At 46.4% G+C, this 22,572-nt stretch overlaps 1 protein-coding gene across 1 annotated transcript in view; it reads left to right on the plus strand.

The window, feature by feature from the left end:
- The window catches only part of SKAP1 (src kinase associated phosphoprotein 1), a 958,799-nt gene that overhangs the window by 239,303 nt on the left and 696,924 nt on the right, over positions 1 to 22,572 (plus strand). Inside the window, exon 4 of the mRNA XM_063963151.1 lies at positions 20,342 to 20,408. Coding sequence (XP_063819221.1) covers positions 20,342 to 20,408 — 67 coding nt within the window. The remainder of the gene's footprint in view (positions 1 to 20,341; positions 20,409 to 22,572) is intronic.

The raw sequence follows: 22,572 nt of genomic DNA on the forward strand, positions 1-22,572 counted from the left end.
GTCTGGAGGAGGGAGAATTCCTGCTATCACTGGATATCAAGGATGCGTACCTCCACATTCCGATTTGGCTGCCGCATCAAGCTTATCTCCGATTCGCACTGTTGGACTGTCATTTTCAGCTCCAGGCCCTGCCATTCGGCCTCTCCACAGCATCGAGGGTATTCACCAAGGTGATGGCGGAAATTATGGTTCTCCTCCGCAGGCAGGGGGTGAACATAATGCCGTATCTGGACAATCTGCTGATAAAGGCATCGTCCAAGGAGAAGCTGTTACGGTCCATAGCTCTCACGACCCAGCTTCTCAGGGAACATGGTTGGATCCTGAATCTTCCAAAATCACATTTGGAACCAACCAGGAGGTTGTCCTTTCTGGGGATGATCCTCGACACGGAAGTGCAGAGGGTGTTTCTTCCAGAGGGAAAAGCGTTGGTGAAACGAACACTGGTCTGGGATGTCCTGAAGCCAGCCTGGGTGTCGGTTCATCAGTGCATTCGCCTTCTGGGAAAGATGGTGGCCTCTTACGAGGCTCTGCAGTATGGGAGGTTTCATGCTCGGTCCTTCCAACTGGATCTCCTGGACAAGTGGTCGGGATACCATCTACACATGCACCAGAGAATACGTCTGTCGCCGAAGGCCAGGATTTCACTCCTCTGGTGGCTGCAATTACCTCACCTGGAGGGCTGCAGGTTCAGGATTCAGGACTGGATCCTTCTAACCATGGATACAAGTCTCCGGGGCTGGGGCGCAGTCACTCAAGGGGACAACTTCAAAGGAAGGTGGTCAAGTCTGGAAGCCGGCCTGCCGATAAACATTCTGGAACTAAGAGCCGTCTACAAAGGTCTTCTCCAAGCGGCCCATCTTCTAAGAAACCAGGCCATTCAAGTGCAGTCGGACAATGTAACGACAGTGGCTTGCATAAACCGACAGGGCGGAACGAAGAGCAGAGCTGCAATGTCAGAAGTAACAAGAATCATCCTCTGGGCAGAAAAACGCGCGTTGGCGCTGTCATCGTTCTTCATTCTGAGAGTAGACAACTGGGAAGCGGACTTCCTCAGCAGACACGATCTCCATCCAGGGGAGTGGGGTCTCCATCCGGAGGTGTTCAAGGAGGTAACAGATCTTTGCGGCATACCCCAGATCGACATGATGACCTCTCGTCTCAACAAGAAGCTTCGGCGGTATTGTTCAAGGTCGAGGGACCCGCAAGAAGTGGCGGTGGATGCCCTAGTGACTCCGTGGGTGTTCCATTTGGTGTACGTTTTTCTTCCACTCCCACTCATTCCAAGAGTTCTAAAACTCATAGGGAGGACTAGAGTTCAGGCAGTCCTCATCGCTCCGGACTGGCCGAGAAGGGCTTGGTACGCGGATCTACTGCTAGAAGAGCCGAGGCCTCTGCCTCTTCGGGAGGACCTGTTACAACAGGGGCCATTCGCTTATCATGACTTACCGCAGCTACGTTTGACGGCATGAAGATTGAACGCCAGATACTAGCTCGGAAGGGCATTCCGAACAAGGTTATTCCTACCCTTATACAGGCTAGGAAAGGAGTAACGTCAAAACATTACCATCGTATTTGGAAAAAGTATGTCTCTTGGTGTGAGTACAAGAAGTTTCCTGCGGTGGAGTTTCAACTGGGACATTTTCTCCGCTTCCTGCAAGCAGGTGTGGATATGGGCCTGAGGTTAAGATCCATAAAGGTCCAGATCTCGGCCCTGTCCATTTTCTTCCAGAAACAGTTGGCTGCCCTCCTTGAGGTTCATACTTTTTTGAAGGGAGTTCTGCACATCTAGCCTCCCTTTGTACCGCCTACGGCGCCTTGGGATCTTAACGTGGTTTTGCGGTTCCTCCAGTCAGACTGGTTTGCACCTCTACAGGAGGTTGAGGTCAAGTTTCTCACGTGGAAGGCTGTCACTTTGTTGGCCTTAGCTTCTGCTAGACGTTTGTCGGAGTTGGGGGCTTTGTCATGTAAAAGCCTATACTTGATCTTCCATGAAGACAGAGCTGAGCTTCGGATACGTCAGCAGTTTCTTCCGAAGGTTGTGTCGGCATTTCATATCAACCAACCTATTGTGGTGCCAGTTGCGACTGACTCCTCAATTTCATCTAAGTCCTTAGATGTTGTAGGGGCTCTAAAAATCTATGTGAGGAGGACTGCTGTCACAGAAAATCGCACTCTCTGTTTGTCCTGTATGATCCTGCTTCTAAGCAGATGTCTTGCTGGATCAGGTTCACTATCCAGCATGCGTTTTCTACGGCAGGCTTGCCGTGTCCTACGTCTGTTAAGGCCCACTCTACTCGTAAGGTGGGTTCTTCCTTGGTGGCTGCCTGGGGTGTCTCGGCTTTACAACTCTGCCGAGCAGCTACTTGGTCAAGGTCGAACACGTTCGCAAAGTTCTACAAGTTTGATACTTTGGCCTCTGAGGACCTTAAGGTTGGTCAACTGGTTCTGCAGGAGCCTCCGCGCTCTCCCTCCCGTTCTGGGAGCTTTGGTACATCCCCATGATACTAATGTGGGATCCCAGCATCCTCTAGGACGTAAGAGAAAATTGGATTTTAATTACCTACCGGTAAATCCTTTTCTCGTAGTCCGTAGAGGATGCTGGGCGCCCGCCCAGCGCTTCGTTATCCTGCAGTGACTATTTAGTTCAGTACTGCTTAGTTCTGGGTTAAGTACTGTTTTGTTACTTAGTAAGTAATCTTGTTCAGCCGTTGCTGATGTTTCAAGCTAGTTAGCTTGGTTTGCCTTGTGTGTGAGCTGGTGTGAATCTCTCCACTATCTGTGTACATTCCTTCTCTCGAAGATGTCCGTCTCCTCGGGCACAGTTTCTAGATTGGGTTTGGTAGGAGGGGCATAGAGGGAGGAGCCAGCCCACACTCTTAAACTCTTAAAGTGCCACTGGCTCCTAGTGGACCCGTCTATACCCCATGGTACTAATGTGGACCCCAGCATCCTCTACGGACTATGAGAAAAGGATTTACCGGTAGGTAATTAAAATCCTATTTTAATGTACCGTGAATTTAATTTTAGCACTTATTTTGCTGGGAAACAAAATAGCTTTCTATAATTTTTATACATTAAAATAAAAATGCATATAGCAGCCATTTGACCCTATGTAAGTACCTGATATTGTTATCTGATGTTAATTTAGCTTTTTTTGTTGGTACGGACAGATCTACCCATTTTTCACTTCTCACTTTCAGCAACAAATTTAGCGGTAATTCCGTTTTCGTGAATATGCAATAAAATAGGGCAAAATGAATTTTTTTTGCTGTAAAAGTATGCGAAAACAGCAATTGCGGTAAATGATCATGAATTTCCAGCTAATTGAATTTGGCCCTGACTCTGTATATTTTTTCTGACATACTGATTTGTGCCCCTGTTATAGTATTTGATGATTAGAATTCTTTTTGTACTGGAGGACTTGTTATAGTGATTGCAATTTTCTCCGGCTGGGTCCACAGGTTATCCACAGGATAACATTGGGATATGCCGGAGCGACAGCGTAAATGGCACCAAATAGTCACAAGCTTTCTGGCCTCCCAGGATGCAACGGGCTCCTCCATATAATCCCGCCCACCGACTCAGTCAAATCAGTTTTTTGTTTGGTGCGACAGGAGCCGGACCATGGTCACAGGGCTGCTGCTAAAGCAGCCCTAAGCTTTTGTTATTTTATTTTTATAGTCTTACTAAGTTTTGAGTGATCTTTCCTAACAGCGTCTTAAACGCATGCTGAAAAGAGTCGCTCCAACAACTCCCCACTGGGATGCAACAACGCTTACCCGCGGGTATTAGTGCTGTCTCGACGGGCGTCTGTGTCGGATGTTCTAGCAGGTCCAGCAGACGTTACCAGGCAGTGACCGGAGCATGGGGAGAAGGTAAGGCATCGATTCCACTTACTAGAGGAATTCGGACACAGCTGCACTGTATTGGAGGAGACTACCAAACAGTGGCTGATGCGCCGCCACTCTTAAGTGCAACAGGGCTATGCTGCAGGGATCATAGGTGCCAGGACTAGGCTAAGACCGCGATCCTTGTGGTTTATGTCAGCAGGGGGAGTCAGACGCTCTCCTGGTCGCCCCTCCCCCCAGTTCATGACCAGTTTCTGTGCGTCTCGCGTCCATGAACTGATGACCTCACTTCCGTCTCAGATGCTACCACGAGGGTACTCGGTTGCAGCTTAGACGCTGCGATTGTGTACACTAGAGTTGCCGCCAAGACTGGGTCGCAGACAGGAGCGTCTGCATACACTCATCGTTCACTGAGCGTCTGGGTCCGTTATTGAGTGTCTGTGTCTCATCAGTTACCGGAGCGGCAGTGTACACCAGTAGCGTCTGAATCCACTCAGCGTCTGTCGGGTGTATTGATTGATTCTGGAAGTGGAGTGAGTCTCCCTGTATCCCACTCTAACTGAGAAAGGGTTATACAGTACTAAAATTCTTTCTACTTGTTAGTATGAATAGTTAATTTTGGTACACAATGCATATGAGACCTGTACAGTACTGTTGTTTTCCTCATAACATGTCTGAGAAAACTTGTGATAATAGCTGTTTAAAAGCAGAAGTGCAGTAATTGTAATCCTACATAATAGAAAAGTATTCTGTGGTTGATTATATTCTCATATGACAATGTCTAATAATTAACATGTGACTGACTGCTAGTGTGTTTTCTATGTTTGTCAAGCATGGTTTCTGATACTCAATTCAGGTGCTCGGATTGTGGTTAGATTGATATCACTTCTATATCTATATAGGTGATTTTCAGTCACAGAGAGTGTAGTATTTGTAAAAAAAAATAAAAATGGATTATTTACCATGTCTGTGAGTGGCAAAAGACGTGGATACTTTATCAGGGACACCCTTAACATGCTTATCTAGTAAAAGGATTTTGCATGGAATAGCCCAGTATCTTATGAGGGGCAACGCCCTGCAAGAAGGGGTGTGGTCGCACAGACCTTGTCTACAATAGCTAACAGATTAGCACCTGCAGTTCCACCCCCGGGAATAGGTTACACTATTAACCCATGCATGCAGCTCCCTCCTTATGGTTTGATGCGAACAGCTTCTACATGTTGCCAGGCTATTAATACCAGGGTAGATACATCCATGTTACAGACTACACAAGATGATACAACAGATGAGGATACAGTGTGTTCAAATACCCCATATGACGACCAGTCGGAGGGCTTCAGCACAGAGGATATAGCTGAGCTCATTGATGCCATGAAAGCTATTATGTGTATGGAGGAACCAGCCAAGGCAGTGTCAAAATCTAAGGCACCTAAGTTTAAACGTCCAAAATCGATTAAGACTGAGTTTCCGGAGTCAGAGGATCTGACTGAAATTATGGAAGGACCGTGGGCTACTCCTAATAAAAAGTATAAGATTCCGAAGAAATGGGATTCTTATTATCCTTTTTCAGCTGGGTACTGTTCGAAAAGGGAGGTTCCTCCTAAGGTAGATGCACATGTTTTACGACTTGTGCGTAAGTCTGCTTTACCATTACCATCTACCTCACTGGATGATGTCACAGATAGAAGAGTAGATGGTTTCTTGAAAAATATTTTTTCTCTCTCAGGGGCTGTGGTAAGGCTTCAGCCTGGATGGTGAAAGCAGTGGTAGAATGGGCGGAAGAATTAGAGAGTGTCCTCGCCATACCTACCAGGGAGCAGGAGTCTCAGCTAGGCTATATAAAACAAGCTGCGCAATATTTGGAAGAAGCAGCAATTGATATGGGTACGATTGCTTCTAAAGCATCAGCCTTAACGGTAGCCGCTCGTAGAGCAGTCTGGATACGTACTTGGAAAGCGGATGCAGAATCCAAGAAGCTCTTGAAGCGTTAACTTTCACTGGAAATATTCTGTTCGGAAAGCAATTGACAGATATCCTGGAGTCGGAAGCTGAATCCAAGAAAGTTAAGTTTCCGGCTAGCTATGCTCCTATTTCTCTGACGTCCTAGTGGATGCTGGGGACTCCGTAAGGACCATGGGGGATTAGCGGCTCCGCAGGAGACTGGGCACAAAAGTAAAAGCTTTTAGGTCACCTGGTGTGCACTGGCTCCTCCCCCTATGACCCTCCTCCAAGCCTCAGTTAGATTTTTGTGCCCGAACGAGAAGGGTGCACACTAGGTGGCTCTCCTGAGCTGCTTAGTGAAAAGTTTAAGTTTAGGTTTTTTATTTTCAGTGAGTCCTGCTGGCAACAGGCTCACTGCATCGAGGGACTAAGGGGAGAAGAAGCGAACTCACCTGCGTGCAGAGTGGATTGGGCTTCTTAGGCTACTGGACATTAGCTCCAGAGGGACCGATCACAGGCCCAGCCATGGATAGGTCCCAGAGCCGCGCCGCCGGTCCCCTTACAGAGCCAGAAGACAGAAGAGGTCCGGAAAATCGGCGGCAGAAGACGTCCTGTCTTCAACAAGGTAGCGCACAGCACTGCAGCTGTGCGCCATTGCTCTCAGCACACTTCACACTCCGGTCACTGAGGGTGCAGGGCGCTGGGGGGGGGCGCCCTGAGACGCAATATAACACCTTGGATGGCAAAAAAATGCATCACATATAGCTCCTGGGCTATATGGATGAATTTAACCCCTGCCAGAATACACAGAAAAACGGGAGATAAGGCCGCCGAGAAGGGGGCGGAGCCTATCTCCTCAGCACACTGGCGCCATTTTCCCTCACAGCTCCGTTGGAGGGAAGCTCCCTGGCTCTCCCCTGCAGTCACTACACTACAGAAAGGGTTAAAAAAGAGAGGGGGGCACTAATTACGCGCAGTATTAAATAATACAGCAGCTATAAGGGGAAAAACACTTATATAAGGTTATCCCTGTATATATATATAGCGCTCTGGTGTGTGCTGGCAAACTCTCCCTCTGTCTCCCCAAAGGGCTAGTGGGGTCCTGTCCTCTATCAGAGCATTCCCTGTGTGTGTGCTGTGTGTCGGTACGTTTGTGTCGACATGTATGAGGAGAAAAATGATGTGGAGACGGAGCAGATTGCCTGTAATAGTGATGTCACCCCCTAGGGGGTCGACACCTGAGTGGATGAACTGTTGGAAGGAATTACGTGACAGTGTCAGCTCTGTATAAAAGACAGTGGTTGACATGAGACAGCCGGCTACTCAGCTTGTGCCTGTCCAGACGTCTCATAGGCCGTCAGGGGCTCTAAAGCGCCCGTTACCTCAGATGGCAGATCTAGACGCCGACACGGATACTGACTCCAGTGTCGACGGTGAAGAGACAAATGTGACTTCCAGTAGGGCCACACGTTACATGATTGAGGCAATGAAAAATGTTTTACACATTTCTGATAATACGAGTACCACCAAAAAGGGGTATTATGTTCGGTGAGGAAAAACTACCTGTAGTTTTCCTGAATCTGAGAAATTAAATGAGGTGTGTGATGATGCGTGGGTTTCCCCCGATAACAACTGATAATTTCTAAAATGTTATTGGCATTATATCCTTTCCCGCCAGAGGTTAGGGTGCGTTGGGAAACACCCCCTAGGGTGGATAAAGCGCTCACACGCTTGTAAGAACAAGGGCTCTACCCTCTCCTGAGATGGCCGCCCTTAAGGATCCTGCTGATAGAAAGCAGGAGGGTATCCTAAAATGTATTTACACACATACTGGTGTTATATTGCGACCAGCAATCGCCTCAGCCTGGATGTGCAGTGCTGGGTTGGCGTGGTCGGATTCCCTGACTGAAAATATTGATACCCTAGATAGGGACAGTATATTATTGCCTATAGAGCATTTAAAAGATGCATTTCTATATATGCGTGATGCACAGCGGAATATTTGCCGACTGGCATCAAGTCTAAGTGCGTTGTCCATTTCTGCCAGTAGAGGGTTATGGACACGACAGTGGTCAGGTGATGCGGATTCCAAACGGCATTTGGAAGTATTACCTTATTAAGGGGAGGAGTTATTTGGGGTCGGTCTTTCAGACCTGGTGGCCACGGCAACAGCTGGGAATTCCACGTTTGTACCCCAGGTCGCCTCTCAACATAAGAAGACGCCGTATTATCAGGCGCAGTCCTTTCATGGGCAAGCGGACAAAAGGTTCCTCATTTCTGCCCCGTGACAGAGGGAGAGGAAAAAGGCTGCAGAAATCAGCCAGTTCCCAGGAACAGAAGCCCTCTCCCGCCTCTGCCAAGCCCTCAATATGACGCTGGGGCTTTACAAGCAGAATCAGGCACGGTGGGGGCCCGTCTCAATGAATTTCAGCGCGCAGTGGGCTCACTCGCAAGTAGACCCCTGGATCCTTCAGGTGATATCTCAGGGGTACAAATTAGAATTCGAGACGTCTTCCCCTCGCCGTTTCCTAAAGTCGGCTTTACCGATGTCTCCCTCTGACAGGGAGGCAGTTTTGGAAGCCATTCACAAGCTGTATTCCCAGCAGGTGATAATCAAGGTACCCCTCCTGCAACAGGGAACGGGGTATTATTCCACATTGTTGTGGTACCGAAGCCGGACTGCTCAGTGAGACCGATTCTAAATCAAATCTTGAACACTTACATACGGAGGTTCAAATTCAAGATTGAGTCACTCAGAGCAGTGATTGCGAACCTGGAAGAAGGGGACTACATGATGTCTCGGGACATCAAGGATGCTTACCTTCATGTCCCAATTTACCCTTCTCACCAAGGGTACCTCAGGTTTGTGGTACAGAACTGTCACTATCAGTTTCAGACGCTGCCGTATGGATGGTCCACGGCACCCCGGGTCTTTACCAAGGTAATGGCCGAAATGATGATATTCCTTCGAAGGAAGGGAATTTTAGTTATCCCTTACTTGGACGATTCCCTGATAAGGGTAAGATCCAGGGAACAGTTGGAGGTTGGTGTAGCACTATCTCAGGTAGTGTTGCGGCAGCACGATTGGATTCTCAATATTCCAAAATCGCAGCTGATTCCGACGACTCGTCTTCTGTTCCTAGGGATGATCCTGGACACAGTCCAGAAAAAGGTGTTTCTCCCGGAGGAGAAAGTCAGGGAGTTATCCGAGCTAGTCGGGAACCTCCTATAACCTAGCCAAGTCTCAGTACATCAATGAAAGGGTTCTGGGAAAAATGGTGGCTTCCTACAAAGCAATCCCATTCGGCAGATTCCACGCAAGAACTTTCCAGTGGGACCTGCTGGACAAATGGTCCGGGTCGCATCTTCAGATGCATCAGCGGATAACCCTGTCACCAAGCACAAGGGTGTCTCTCCTGTGGTGGTTGCAGAGTGCTCATCTTCTAGAGGGCCGCAGATTCGACATTCAGGACTGGGTCCTGGTGACCACGGATGCCAGCCTGCGAGGCTGGGGAGCAGTCACACAGGGAAGGGATTTCCAGAGCTTATGGTCAAGCCTGGAGACATCACTTCACATAAATATCCTGAAGCTAAGGGCCATTTACAATGCTCTAAGCTCAGCAAGACCTCTGCTTCAAGGTCACCCGGAGTTGATCCATTCGGACAACATCACGCAGTCACCCACGTAAACAGACAGGGTGACACAAAAAGCAGGAGGGCAATGGCAGAAGCTGCAAGGATTCTTCGCTGGGCGGAAAATCATGTGATAGCACTGTCAGCAGTATTCATTCCGGGAGTGGACAACTGGGAAGCAGACTTCCTCAGCAGACACGACCTCCACCCGGGAGAGTGGGGACTTCACCCAGAAGTCTTCCACATGTTTATAAAACTCGACAAGTATTGCGCCAGGTCAAGGGACCCTCAGGCAATAGCTGTAGACGCTCTGGTAACACAGTGGGTGTACCAGTCAGTGTATGTGTTCCCTCCTCTGCCTCTCATACCCAAGGTACTGAGAATCATAAGATGGAGAGGAGTAAGCACTATATTCGTGGCTCCGGATTGGCCAAGAAGGACTTGGTAACCGGAACTTCAAGAGATGCTCACGGAGGATCCGTGGCCTCTACCTCTAAGAAGGGACCTGCTCCAGCAAGGACCCTGTCTGTTCCAAGACTTACCGCGGCTGCGTTTGACGGCATGGCGCTTGAACGCCGGATCCTGAAGGAGAAAGGCATTTCGGATGAAGTCATTCCTATCCTGATCAAAGCCAGGAAGGATATAACCGCAAAACATTATCACCGCATTTGGCGAAAATATGTTGAGTGGTGCGAGGCCAGTAAGGCCCCGACGGAGGAATTTTCAACTAGGTCGATTCCTACATTTCCTGCAAACAGGAGTGTCTATGGGCCTGAAATTGGGGTCCATTAAGGTTCAAATTTCGGCCCTGTCAATTTTCTTCCAAAAAGAACTAGCTTCAGTCCCTGAAGTTCAGACGTTTGTAAAAGGGGTACTGTATATACAGCCTCCTTTTGTGCCTCCAGTGGCACCTTGGGATCTCAATGTAGTTTTTGGGTTCCAAAAGTCACATTGGTTTGAACCACTTAAATATGTGGAGTTAAAATATCTCACATGGAAAGTGGTCATGCTGTTGGCCCTGGCCTGGGCCAGGTGCGTGTCAGAATTGGCGGCTTTATCCTGTAAAAGCCCTCATCTGATTTTCCATTCGGACAGGGCGGAATTGAGGACTCGTCCTCAGTTTCTCCCTAAGGTGGTTTTCAGCGTTTCACCTGAATCAACCTATTGTGGTGCCTGCGACTACTAGGGACTTGGAGGACTCCAAGTTGCTAGACATTGTCAGGGCCCTGGAAATATAGGTTTCCAGGACGGCTGGAGTCAGAAAATCTGACTCGTTGTTTATTCTGTATGCACCCAACAACCTGGGTGCTCCTGCTTCTAAGCAGACTATTGCTCGTTGGATTTGTAGTACAATTCAGCTTGCACATTCTGTGGCAGGCCTGCCACAGCCAACATCTGCAAAAGCCCATTCCACAAGGAAGGTGGGCTCATCTTGGGCGGCTGCCCGAGGGGTCTCGGCTTTACAACTTTGCCGAGCAGCTACTTGGTCAGGAGCAAATACGTTTGTAAAATTCTACAAATTTGATACCCTGGCTGAGGAGGACCTGGAGTTCTCTCATTTGGTGCTGCAGAGTCATCCGCACTCTCCCGCCCGTTTGGGAGCTTTGGTATAATCCCCATGGTCCTTACGGAGTCCCCAGCATCCAGTAGGATGTCAGAGAAAATAAGAATTTACTTACCGATAATTCTATTTCTCGTAGTCCGTAGTGGATGCTGGGCGCCCATCCCAAGTGCGGATTGTCTGCAATACTGGTACATAGTTATTGTTACCAAAAAATCGGGTTATTGCTGTAGTGAGCCATCTTTTCTAGAGGCTCCTCTGTTATCATGCTGTTAACTGGGTTCAGATCACAAGTTGTACGGTGTGATTGGTGTGGCTGGTATGAGTCTTACCCGGGATTCAAAATCCTTCCTTATTGTGTACGCTCGTCCGGGCACAGTATCCTAACTGAGGCTTGGAGGAGGGTCATAGGGGGAGGAGCCAGTGCACACCAGGTGACCTAAAAGCTTTTACTTTTGTGCCCAGTCTCCTGCGGAGCCGCTAATCCCCCATGGTCCTTACGGAGTCCCTAGCATCCACTACGGACTACGAGAAATAGAATTATCGGTAAGTAAATTCTTATTATCGAGGGGATCAAAATTTCGGCCGTTTCGATGGCAAGGTAGATCTAAAGCAAAGGTTGAGACTAACCAACCCCAGTACAATAAATCAGCTAGGGGCAAGAAGCAGTGGGCCAGTAGACGGCCAGCTTCCAAACCAGAGCAGAAGCCATCAGTTTGAGGGTAAAGGCCTCTGCCTGGAGGATTCCAGGGTTGGGGGCCGACTCCTTCACTTTGCACACATTTGGCGCCAGTCGACGACAGATGCTTGGGTGCAGAAGGTGGTATCTCTCGGTTATGGTTTACCTTTCAGGAAGCAGCCTCCTCAAAGGTTCTTTTGCACCAGCCCGTCTCATATAAAGTCGAAGGCCAGGGCTTTGCAAGAAGCAGTTCAGAAATTGCTTCGGTCTGGGGTAATTATCCCGGTACCCCTGACACAAACGGGACGGGGGTTTTACTCAAACCTGTTTTTGATCCAGAAGCCAAATGGATCATTCCGACCAATTCTCAACCTCAAAGGGTTAAACCATGCCTGGCCCAACCTGTGGCTCTCCAGCTGTTGTAAAACTACAAGTCCCATCATGCCTTGCCACAGGTTTGCTATTAGGGAATGCTAAAACTGTGGCAGAGCATGCTGGGATTTGTAGTTTCACAACATCTGGAGAGCCACAGGTTGGCCAGGCCTGGGTTAAACGAATACATTTGGGTTCCAAAGTTTCACATGGAGACGTTACGCTCCATAGTATTGGCCATGGAACCAGGAGATTACATGGTATCTCTGGATGTACAGGATGCTTACCTGCATGTGCCCATAGCACGGTCAGATCAGTATTACCTCAGGTTTGCCATCATCCAGCTGCATTATCAGTTCCAGGCTTTGCCCTTTGGGCTAACAACAGCCCCCAGGGTATTTACCAAGATTATGGTGGTTTGGCAGTTTATCTCCGCAAGCAGGGAATAAGAATTTTTCCATACCTAGACGATCTATTAATCCTGGCTCAATCCCAGGAGTAACTCTTGGGCCATCTCCAACAGACAATAGCTTGTCTGCAAAGACACGGATGGCTCATAAATTGGGAGAAGTCGTCCCTGAATCCATCACAACGGTTGGTTCACTTGGGGGCCATATTGGATTCAAGTCTACAAAGGATTATCTTACCGGAGAAGAAGATCTCCAAAGTACAGGTAATAACTCCGGAATTGTTGCACAGTCAGACAGTTTCAGTCCATGCAGCAATGCGACTGATGGGTCTGATGGTGTCAACATTCGACATGGTGGAATATGCGCAATTCCACTTCAGACCCTTACAGTACCTCATTCTAACCAGATGGGATTGAAGACATCAGACAATAAAGAGACAGATGATAAAGCTTCCAGTAAGCGTAAAAAGGTCAATAGCTTGGTGGCTACAGACGGACCATCTAGACAAGGGGAGACCCTTTTGGATAGCAGATTGGCAAGTACTGACAACGGATGCCAGTCTTCAAGGCAGTAGCGTACCTCAACCATCAGGGAGGAACTCACAGCAAAGGACTGATGGAAGAAGTAACTCACATACTAAGATGGGCAGAACTTCATCTTCTGGCATTGTCTGCAGTGTTTGTACCGAGGGTGCTAAACTGGGAAGAGGATTTTCTCAGTCGACACACCATTCAGGAGACCGAATGGGCATTACACCCGGAGGTATTTCAAACTCTAGTAGACAGATGGGGTCTGCCAGAGATAGACCTCATGGCGTCCCGTTGGAACAACAATGTTCCAGCATACGGGTCGAGAACAAAGGATCCCAGGGCGATCCTTGGGAATTTCATCTGGCATATCTATTTCCTCCTATCTCCCTGTTGCCCAGGGTAGTGAGGAAAGTAAAGCAGGCAAAGGGAGCCATAATTCTAATAGCTCCAGCCTGGCCCAGAAGACATTGGTACATAGAACTGCTAAGGATGTCCCTGGAAGCGCCAATTCTGCTTCCTCAACGTCCAGATCTACTGACGCAGGGGCCTTGTTGTCACAGCCATCTGGAACGGCTGTCTTTGACGGCGTGGCTGTTGAAACCTCTATCCTGAAATCAAGAGGTTTTTTACAACAGGTAATTCAAAGCATGCTTAGAGCAAGAAAGCCTTCTTCAGCTCGGATTTATCATCGAATATGGCTGGCCTATATTCTTTGCTGTAACAAGGGAGGTATGAATCCAAGATCTTTTAAAGTATCCAGGATTTTGGATTTTCTCCAAGCAGGAATGGATAAGGGTTTAAAAGTGGCTTCTTTAAGAGTTCAAGTATCAGCATTAACTGTATGGTTTCAGAGAAAGATTGCGAACATGCAGGATGTGCGTACTTTCTTTCAGGGAAGGTTGCACATTCAACCACCGGTTGTTCCTCCTGCAGTACCCTGGGATTTAAATCTGGTTCTTAAATTCCTTCAGGGGGCTCCGTTTGAACCACTTAAGAGAGCAGATCTTAAATAGTTAACGGCTAAAGTTCTTTTTCTACTGGCAATGGTGTCAGCTAGAAGAGTGTCAGATTTAGGGGCACTATCGTGTAAGTCTCCTTTTTTGATCTTTTATCCAGATAAAGTAGTTCTCAGAACTATTTATTTATTTATTTATTAACAGTTTCTTATATAGCGCAGCATATTCCGTTGCGCTTTACAATTAGAACAACAGTAATAGAACAAAACTGGGTAAAAACAGACAGACATAGAGGTAGGAAGACCCTGCTCGCAAGCTTACAATCTATAGGGAAATAGGCATAGATACACAAGGATAGATGCTACCTATTGCATAATGGTCCACCAGATTGCTAGGTTCTTAATGGGTTTATGATGATACCCCACAAAGTTATCCAAGTGTCAGGAGGGTGTGAGACTAAAGAAAGACAAGATATGTGATGTTATGAATACTCTACAGAGGATGTTATTAGATAGGGAAGCACTGAAGGTTATGTGGGTGGGTCTGAAAAGGTGAGTTTTCAGGGAACATTTAAAGGTTTGGAGACTAGAGGCGAGTCTTACTGTGCGTGGGAGGGCATTCCACAGAGTGGGTGAAGCCCGGATAAAGTCCTGTAATTTTGAGTGTGAACAAGTAATGTGTGTGGATGAGAGACGTAGATCTTGTGCAGAGCGGAGAGGTCGGGTAGGGAGATATTTTGAGATGAGTGAAGAGATGTATGTTGGTGCAGTTTGGTTAATAGCCTTGTATGTGAGTAAAAGTATTTTATATTTAATACGGAAGAATATCGGTAACCAATGGAGGGACTGACAGAGCGGATCTGCAGACGATGAATGTCTGGCAAGGAAGATTAGCTAGATCTGGTTATCTTCCGAAGGTGGTCTCAAAGTTTCACCTGAACGAAGAAATTGTAGTCCCGGCTTTTCAGGTATCGGGACTGTCTGCGGGAGAAGCGTCGCTTGATGTAGTCCATGCATTAAGATTTACGTAGATCATACTAGTGCCATCAGAAAGATAGATTCTCTCTTCATTCTTTACGAATTTCACAAAAGAGGATGGCCTGCTACTAAACAGACGCTAGCAAGATGTCTTCGAATAACAATTTCAGAACTATATTCTCGTGCTGATCTCCCTGTTCCGGCTAATGTCTCTGCACACTCTACACGTAGGGTAGGTCCTTCATGGGCAGCACAGCATGGTGTTTCAGCAGAACAAATTTGTAAGGCAGCCACATGGTCTTCCATTAACACATTCATTAGACATTATGCCTTGGATACTTTTGCCTCTCATGACGCAGAATTCGGGCAAAAGGTTCTCCTGGCTAATCAGGACCGTCCCCACCACTAATAATGGCTTTGGGAATCCCAATGTTATCCTGTGGATAACCTGTGGACCCAGCCGGAGAAATATACCGTTATGGTAAGAACTTAACGTTGATAACGGGATTTCTCCTATGTCCACAGGGATCCCACCCTGACGCACCTGATTTGAGGATCTTGACAATCGCTAAACCTCTTCCCTCTTGTATGGAAGGGTGTGCATGTGTGTTCTTATCGCCTGAATAGGGTTCTACATGATACTCCTGCCTAATTGCTGTAAAAACAACTGATTTGACTGAGTCGGTGGGCGGGATTATATGGAGGAGCCCGATGCATCCTGGGAGGCCAGAAAGCTCGAGACTATTTGGTGCCATTTCCGCTGTTGCTCTGGCATATGCCAATGTTCTCCTGTGGATACCTGTGGACATAGGAGAAATCCTGTTATCAACGGTAAGTTCTTACCATAACGGTATATATTAATGTGAGTGTGAGAGAAGGTTAGAGAATCTACACTGACAAAATTCTAAATTTAATCTGTAGTGCAGTGGATTAATGTTTGGGGATCAGTATGATTACCAGACATTGGCTTTTGCATGTAGGTACACTGAAAGAGGGCACTAGGTGGTTAGGTTGGGCCTTTCGAGCGATTTAAAATCCCTTTCTCAACATATTCATTCTGTTTTTTATGGGTGAAGTAAGCGACCTGCTGGATTGGCCTGCATGGCCAATCTAGCACCAGCGATAGCGCGCATCGCTATCGCTGTGAGGGGTTAACACGGAGTGGTCACTGCTTAAAATCTAAGCAATCTAGTCAGATTGCTAACATTTTAAGCAGCGATCACTCCGTGAGTACCCCCTTTAACTCCCCCCCAGCTAACCCTAATCCGCCATCGGTATTCCGACTACTGGGATCCTGAACGCCTCGTCAGGCAAGTGGTTTTAGCTGCAGTACTGCCTAGCATACTGGATTTTACTACGGTGTCCATCGGTGAGCAGGAGCCCCATTTGTCCATTTCGCTTATAGCAGGAAAACCAATCACAAGCTGCAATCAAGAGTAGATAAAAGTACCATCTATTTCCATGCATGCCAGACATCTATGGTAGAACTTAGACTTTGGAAAGTCAGCTTGTATTCAGTGTAATAAGGGTGCGCACATTCAAATCATTTTCATGCTAACCTCATATGGGGTGTGGTATGCGTGACCGTCTGATACCGGCAGCGGAATGCTGGGGGGCAAGTGCAACAAGCCCTTTGCAGGCTCGCTGCGCTCACTATGATGTGGGCTCGGTGGCGACCGCATCCCACTCTATCGGTGTCGTGGACATCCACGAGTGGGAATAGTCCCTGTTGGTCGGCATGCCGACCGTTAGGATTGTGAGGGGGTGGGATGTAGGTGGAGGCATGGTCACATAACTACATCCCCCTTATATATACATCATTCAAATACAGTGAGGTAAAAAAGTATTTGGACAGCCACCGATTGTGCATGTTGACCCACTTAAAAAGATGAGGTCTGTAATTTCCATCATAGGTACACTTCAACTGTGAGACAGAATCTGGAAAAAAAATCCCAGGAAATCACATTGTATGATTTTTAAACAATTTACTTGTTTATTTTCTTGTTATCACTTGTTTTTTATTTATTTTATAGTGCCAAATAAATATTTGGATACCTACCATTCATCAAGATTTCTGGCTCTCACAGACCTGTTACTTCTTCTTTAAGAAGGTCTTCTATCTTCCACTCTTTACCTGTATTAATGCCACCTGTTTGAACTGGTTATCTGTATTGAAGACACCTGTCCACACCCTCAAACAGTCAGACTGCTACCTCTCCACCATGGCCAAGACCAGAGAGCTGTCTAAGGACACCAGGGACAAAATTGTAGAGCTGCACAAGGCTGGAATGAGCTACTCGACAATAGGCAAGCAGCTTGGTGAGAAGAGATCAACTGTTGGCGCAATTATTAAAAAAATGGAAGAAATACAAGATCACTGACAATCTCCCTAGACCTGGGGCATGCAAGATCTCATCTCATGGGGTATCAATGATCTTGAGAACGGTGAGGAATCAGCCCAGAACTACACGGAGGGACCTGGTCAGTGACCTCAAGAGAGCTGGGACCACAGTCACAAAGGTTACCATTAGTTACACACCATGTCGTCATGGATTGAAATCCTGCAGCGCCCGAAAGGTCCCCCTGCTTAAGCCAGCACATGTCCAGGCCCGTCTAAAGTTTGCCAGTGACCATCTTTATGATCCAGAGGAGGATTGGGAGAATGTAATGTGGCCAGGTGAGAGCAAAATTTAACTTTTTGGTATAAACTCCACTCACCGTGTTTGTAGGGAAAAGAATGATGATGAATGGCATCCCAAGAACACCATACCCACTATGAAGCATGGGGGTGGAAACATCATGCTTTGGGGCTGCTTTTCTGCAAAGGGGACAGGACGACTGATCCGTATTAAGGAGAGGATGAATGGGGCCATGTATCGCGAGATTTTGGACAAAAACCTCCTTCCCTCAGTAAGAGCATTGAAGATGGAACGTAGCTGGGTCTTCCAGCATGACAATGCCCCCAAACACACCACCCGGGCAACTGAGGAGTGGCTCCGTAAGAAGCATTTCAAGGTCCTGGATTGGCCTAGCCAGTCTCCAGACCTCAACCCAATAGAAAATCTGTGGAGGGAGTTGAAAGTCTGTATTGCCCGTCGACAGCCCCAAAACATGACAGATCTAGAGAAGATCTGCATGGAAGAGTGGGTCAAAATACCTGCTACAGTGTGTGCAAACCTACAGGAAACGTTTGACCTCTTTACTTGCCAACTGAGGTTATATTACAAAGTATTGAGTTAAACTTTTTGATTGTCCAAATATTTTTTTTCCGCAAGAATATACAAATAAATTGTTTAAAAATCATACAATGTGATTTCCTACTTTTTCTTCTTTTCAGATTCTGTCTCTCAAGTTGAAGTGTAGCTATGATGGAAATTATTGAACACTCTCATCTTTTAAAGTGGGTCAACTTGCACAATCGGTGGCTGTCCAAATACTTTTTTGCCCCACTGTATGTCTCTCATTTTGTGAATTTGTAATTTATTTAAGCAGTACTCTATCCTAGCAATGAGGGTTATTCAGGCCCGGTCGCTGCTGCTACTTTATGCGCAAAGTACTGATGTTAGGTACTTTGCACAGGACCCATTCTGTGTGTGTGCAAACCGGTCCTGTGATGTTGGAAGCAGGACAGCAGCAGACTGTTATTGACAGTCTGCTGCCATTCAGGATGCGGCAACGGGTTCTGTTACCCAAAGCAGAGGCGTGTCAGGAAGGAAGAAGCCAGAGATCTCCATCGTAGGATGGAGATTTCCTGGCCTCTGTGACGGTAAACTTGCGCGGCTCCATAGGTGCTGCAACCTGCCCAGTGGTCTCTTCCTAGGACACAGGTCTGATCACTACTGCAGCAGGAGGTGTCTATTTGTAAAAGACGCCTCCTGCTGATTTAGGATACAGCGCTATCACTGTTGCTCCCAAGGAAGCAGCCATGATAGCAACTCCAACCGCATCTGAATGACCCTTAATCTGAGATGTATTGGAAATTAGCTCTTTTCTTCAGGTGTTTGGAGCTGTTGTACTGACTATGGGGGTGATTCAGACCTGGTCACTGGGCTGCTAAAATAGTTGTCCTGTGATCAGATAATCGCCGCCCAAAGGGAGTGTATATTCGCTGTGTAAGTGTGCGATTGCATGTGTACGCTGCGCTGCAAAAAAAACCCCTCAGCGAACAGCTGGAAGTCCATTCGCACCTCACTCACAAGTGAATGATTTTTCACTGTGTGCAGTCTGTGCGCAGCCCAGGACTTACTCCTACAGTGCGATGAGAACAGGCTTATCGGGTCTGGAGCTGACATCACACACCCTCCCTGAAAACACTTGGAAACGCCTGCGTTTTCCCTGATACGCCCAGAAAACGGTGAGTTACCACCCACAAACAATATCTTCCTGTCAATCAGCATGCGAATGGCTGTGCGATTGGAATTTACGCACCAGCCTGTCGTTGACCGGCGATGCCTGTTGTTTGTCGATGCACGTGCGCATTGTGGTGCATGCGCAGTTAATAGCTGATCGCCCGCTGTGCAAAATCACACAGCAGCAATCCGATCTGAATCACCCCCTATGTTGTGTCCAGTTATACAGGAAAATATATGGGTTTATGTGTGTAGATGTAAGGGTCTGCAAAGGTGGAATGGGGCAGAAAGGGGCATTCCTTATTTTTTTACAACTAGTTTTGCATTAAAGTGGAAAAACAAGATTTTAATTTGTTAGATGGGAGCACTTCTTAATTTGCTGGAGGACACTCAACCTTTTCTCCACAAGAGAACTTGATTTCAAGCACAACTGATATATTGTTTCTGTACTTAGCATGGGTTGCATTTTGCCCAACCTGTTGTACTTCTGCAAGACAGCGCCTTTGTGTCTCTCCACTGTCCCTATCAGCTCCTACCACTCCTCTCTCACGCCAGTTACTATATACCCTAACGCCTCCCCCCTCTCTCTCTCCCCATTCCCTATCTGCCCCAACCCTCTCTCTTTCTCCATCCAGTCCTAATATGCCTCTACCTCCAATCTCTCTCCCCCCAGCCCCCTCTCTCTGTATTAGTCATAGCAGTATTATTAATATTAGCAGCAGCAGGTTAGGAGGCTATATCGCCATGCTCTCCAACTGTACCTTTTTGACTGGTACAGTACCATTTTGTTATGGTCTGTACCGGTCAAAAGGGGCCGGTACAGCGTCTGCAGTAGTCCCATAGAGTTAAATAACAGCGCCGCTGGGCCATGCCCCCTTTACCCATGGCCCCGCCTCTTTTCCATAATTTTTTTTTTTTTTTGTATCCTTTAGTCTTTTGTTATGTAGGATGCTGTCACTACACACCTCCCACCAGGGTCAATGCTACATAATATATCTAATGTATAAACAGTTGTGGCACTTTCTTGGCACACAGCTACCCCTCTATATTTGTTATTTTATAATAGAGATGTTTCTCTTACACAGTTTTACCAGTACACCACAGAAGAATGTCATATATCGTACATAGGGTTGATCTCTTCTTATAAAACAGGTAATTGTTTTTTTGTTATGGATTGTGTGCAGGTAATTCAAATTGTGCTGATCTTTACATTTATTCCGGAATATTTACATTTTAAAAGTATACTAAAACTTGTCACTGTTTTTTGGCTTAGCAAACATTCTTACAGATCACTGCTTTTTTTTTTTTTTTGGCTTCATGCGTTTGCACATGTAGCTTTAGAAAGTTAAGCTTTTATGCTTAGTGAATTCCTTACAGGGTGCACCAAATAGTACAGGTAGCAGGCCTTGTTTATTATAGTGTAGTAAACTGCTAAAGGATCAGATAACTGTGTTCTGTAGTATTCAGGCCATGCTAGTGTCTTGATGGTTAAGGATCATAAATGGTGTAGACTGATAACATTTAAATAACTGCAGATTGCAGATCCCTCTGAAGAACACTACAGATAAAATATATTGCTTCATGTACAAATATTTACCTCAAGTCACTATATTACTGATTAACAAAGTCAGTGATCTTTGCAATTGCTGTAAATAACTTGGCTGTGGGACTTTTGATACTGCGCACAGAGCTCCCCCTACTGGTTACTGATACTTGTGAATTGGGCTATTGCAGGATATGTGAAGATAGCACAAAGAAAACAGTTGGATTATGGTTCAAGCAGTGGTTTTGAAACTGTGTGCCGTGGCACCCTGGGGTGCCTCAGGACTCTTACAGGGGTGCCTTGGATTGGTGGTCCAGGACACATTCAAATTATCTATAGTCAATGTAATAGGCAAAACCAGTGCTAGTGGCTGTCAATCATAAAATATGTGGACAGACAGAAGTGAATCCTGTCCATCAGCACACAACTGAACCTAAGGATGACTTATAAACACAATTTACGTAATTCAACATTTCTTTCTAAATTTCTCAATAAGAAACCTTTGGCCTAGGGTTGCCGAGAAAAGAATTCTGAAGCTTTAGGGCGCTGTGATTCAAAAATGTTTGGGAACCACTGGGTTTAATGATATGAGGAATAATATGATGGTTATCCTATAATTATGAAATATCTGCAGAATTTTTTTTTTTTAATTTTCAGTATTTAAGGATACAGTTAAAAAATATTGGAATTAGTGTGCTATAAACGGCTACATTTAGGACACACAACACTCCTACAATATTTTTCGAATTCTATGGGTTTTCAGCTTTAGTATCGGTTCTGCTAAAATCACAGAACTGCTACTGGTAAAAATCGAGCGCTGAGACCTGCCCAGCATCTGAAGCACCGCCCTGCGATGCGATGACATTTCAAACGCGAATGCAACCCAGAAATTGAGAAACATTGGGAACACCAGTTACCCCCTTGCATGCGTATACAGGCGCACTTGCGCCATGTTTTCCGTCACAGGGATTGCAAGTGTCATCACCCAGCCGCCAGAAGATAGCCACGACACGTCTGCGTTTCCCGCACCATTCCCCACCAACGCCGTGTCGCTGCCCCCCGAACGCATGGTGGCTGTCAATCACTATGCGATCGCATCATTTCAGGATGTGATCACATTGTGAAAGTCTGCGCAGGCGGACGATAATTGGCCAATCTGTGTTTTCACTAATTTGCGACTGATGCTAAATAACCCCTCTGACTGACGTTTATTTGTCTATCTCTGACACGTTCATAGATTTGCTACACATTGCCTTGTTCTAACTTCTTACTGATATATAAAGTATAACATGTTCAGCAGAAGAGTCAATTTTATTTACAGTTCGTTTTAGTGGCTATTCTTTCTTTTTATCTCCCTTTGAGGAATACATCATGCAAACATTAGGATAAAATATCAATACCAGTCATACAAATGGTCTTTCAGAGCTCATGTACAATAATACATTGTTGTTAACTTTGTTGTGCTGTCTCCATATTATAACAGTCCAAACTCTACAATCAATCTAAGAAAAATGTGAATTATTTTGTAATTCAAAACAGGTACACTATGTTCACCTTTATTTACTATGCGTCGAGTTGTGAAACATGGAGCTTCTGGTCATGTTTGCGTCTGAAAACTTGGAAGTGATTTTACTAACAAGCGCATCTAGTAAAACCATTGCCCTTGTGAATTTTGTCTATAAACATGATAGGAAGTTAGTGTTCCCTGCAGGATTAAGGCAGTGCAGAACGCGAAGATGCGTTTACGTTCCAAAAGGGGCTGCGGCCCTACCG

The sequence above is a fragment of the Pseudophryne corroboree genome, chromosome 3 (genome assembly GCF_028390025.1).
Source record: "Pseudophryne corroboree isolate aPseCor3 chromosome 3, aPseCor3.hap2, whole genome shotgun sequence".
Taxonomy (NCBI): Eukaryota; Metazoa; Chordata; class Amphibia; order Anura; family Myobatrachidae; genus Pseudophryne; species Pseudophryne corroboree.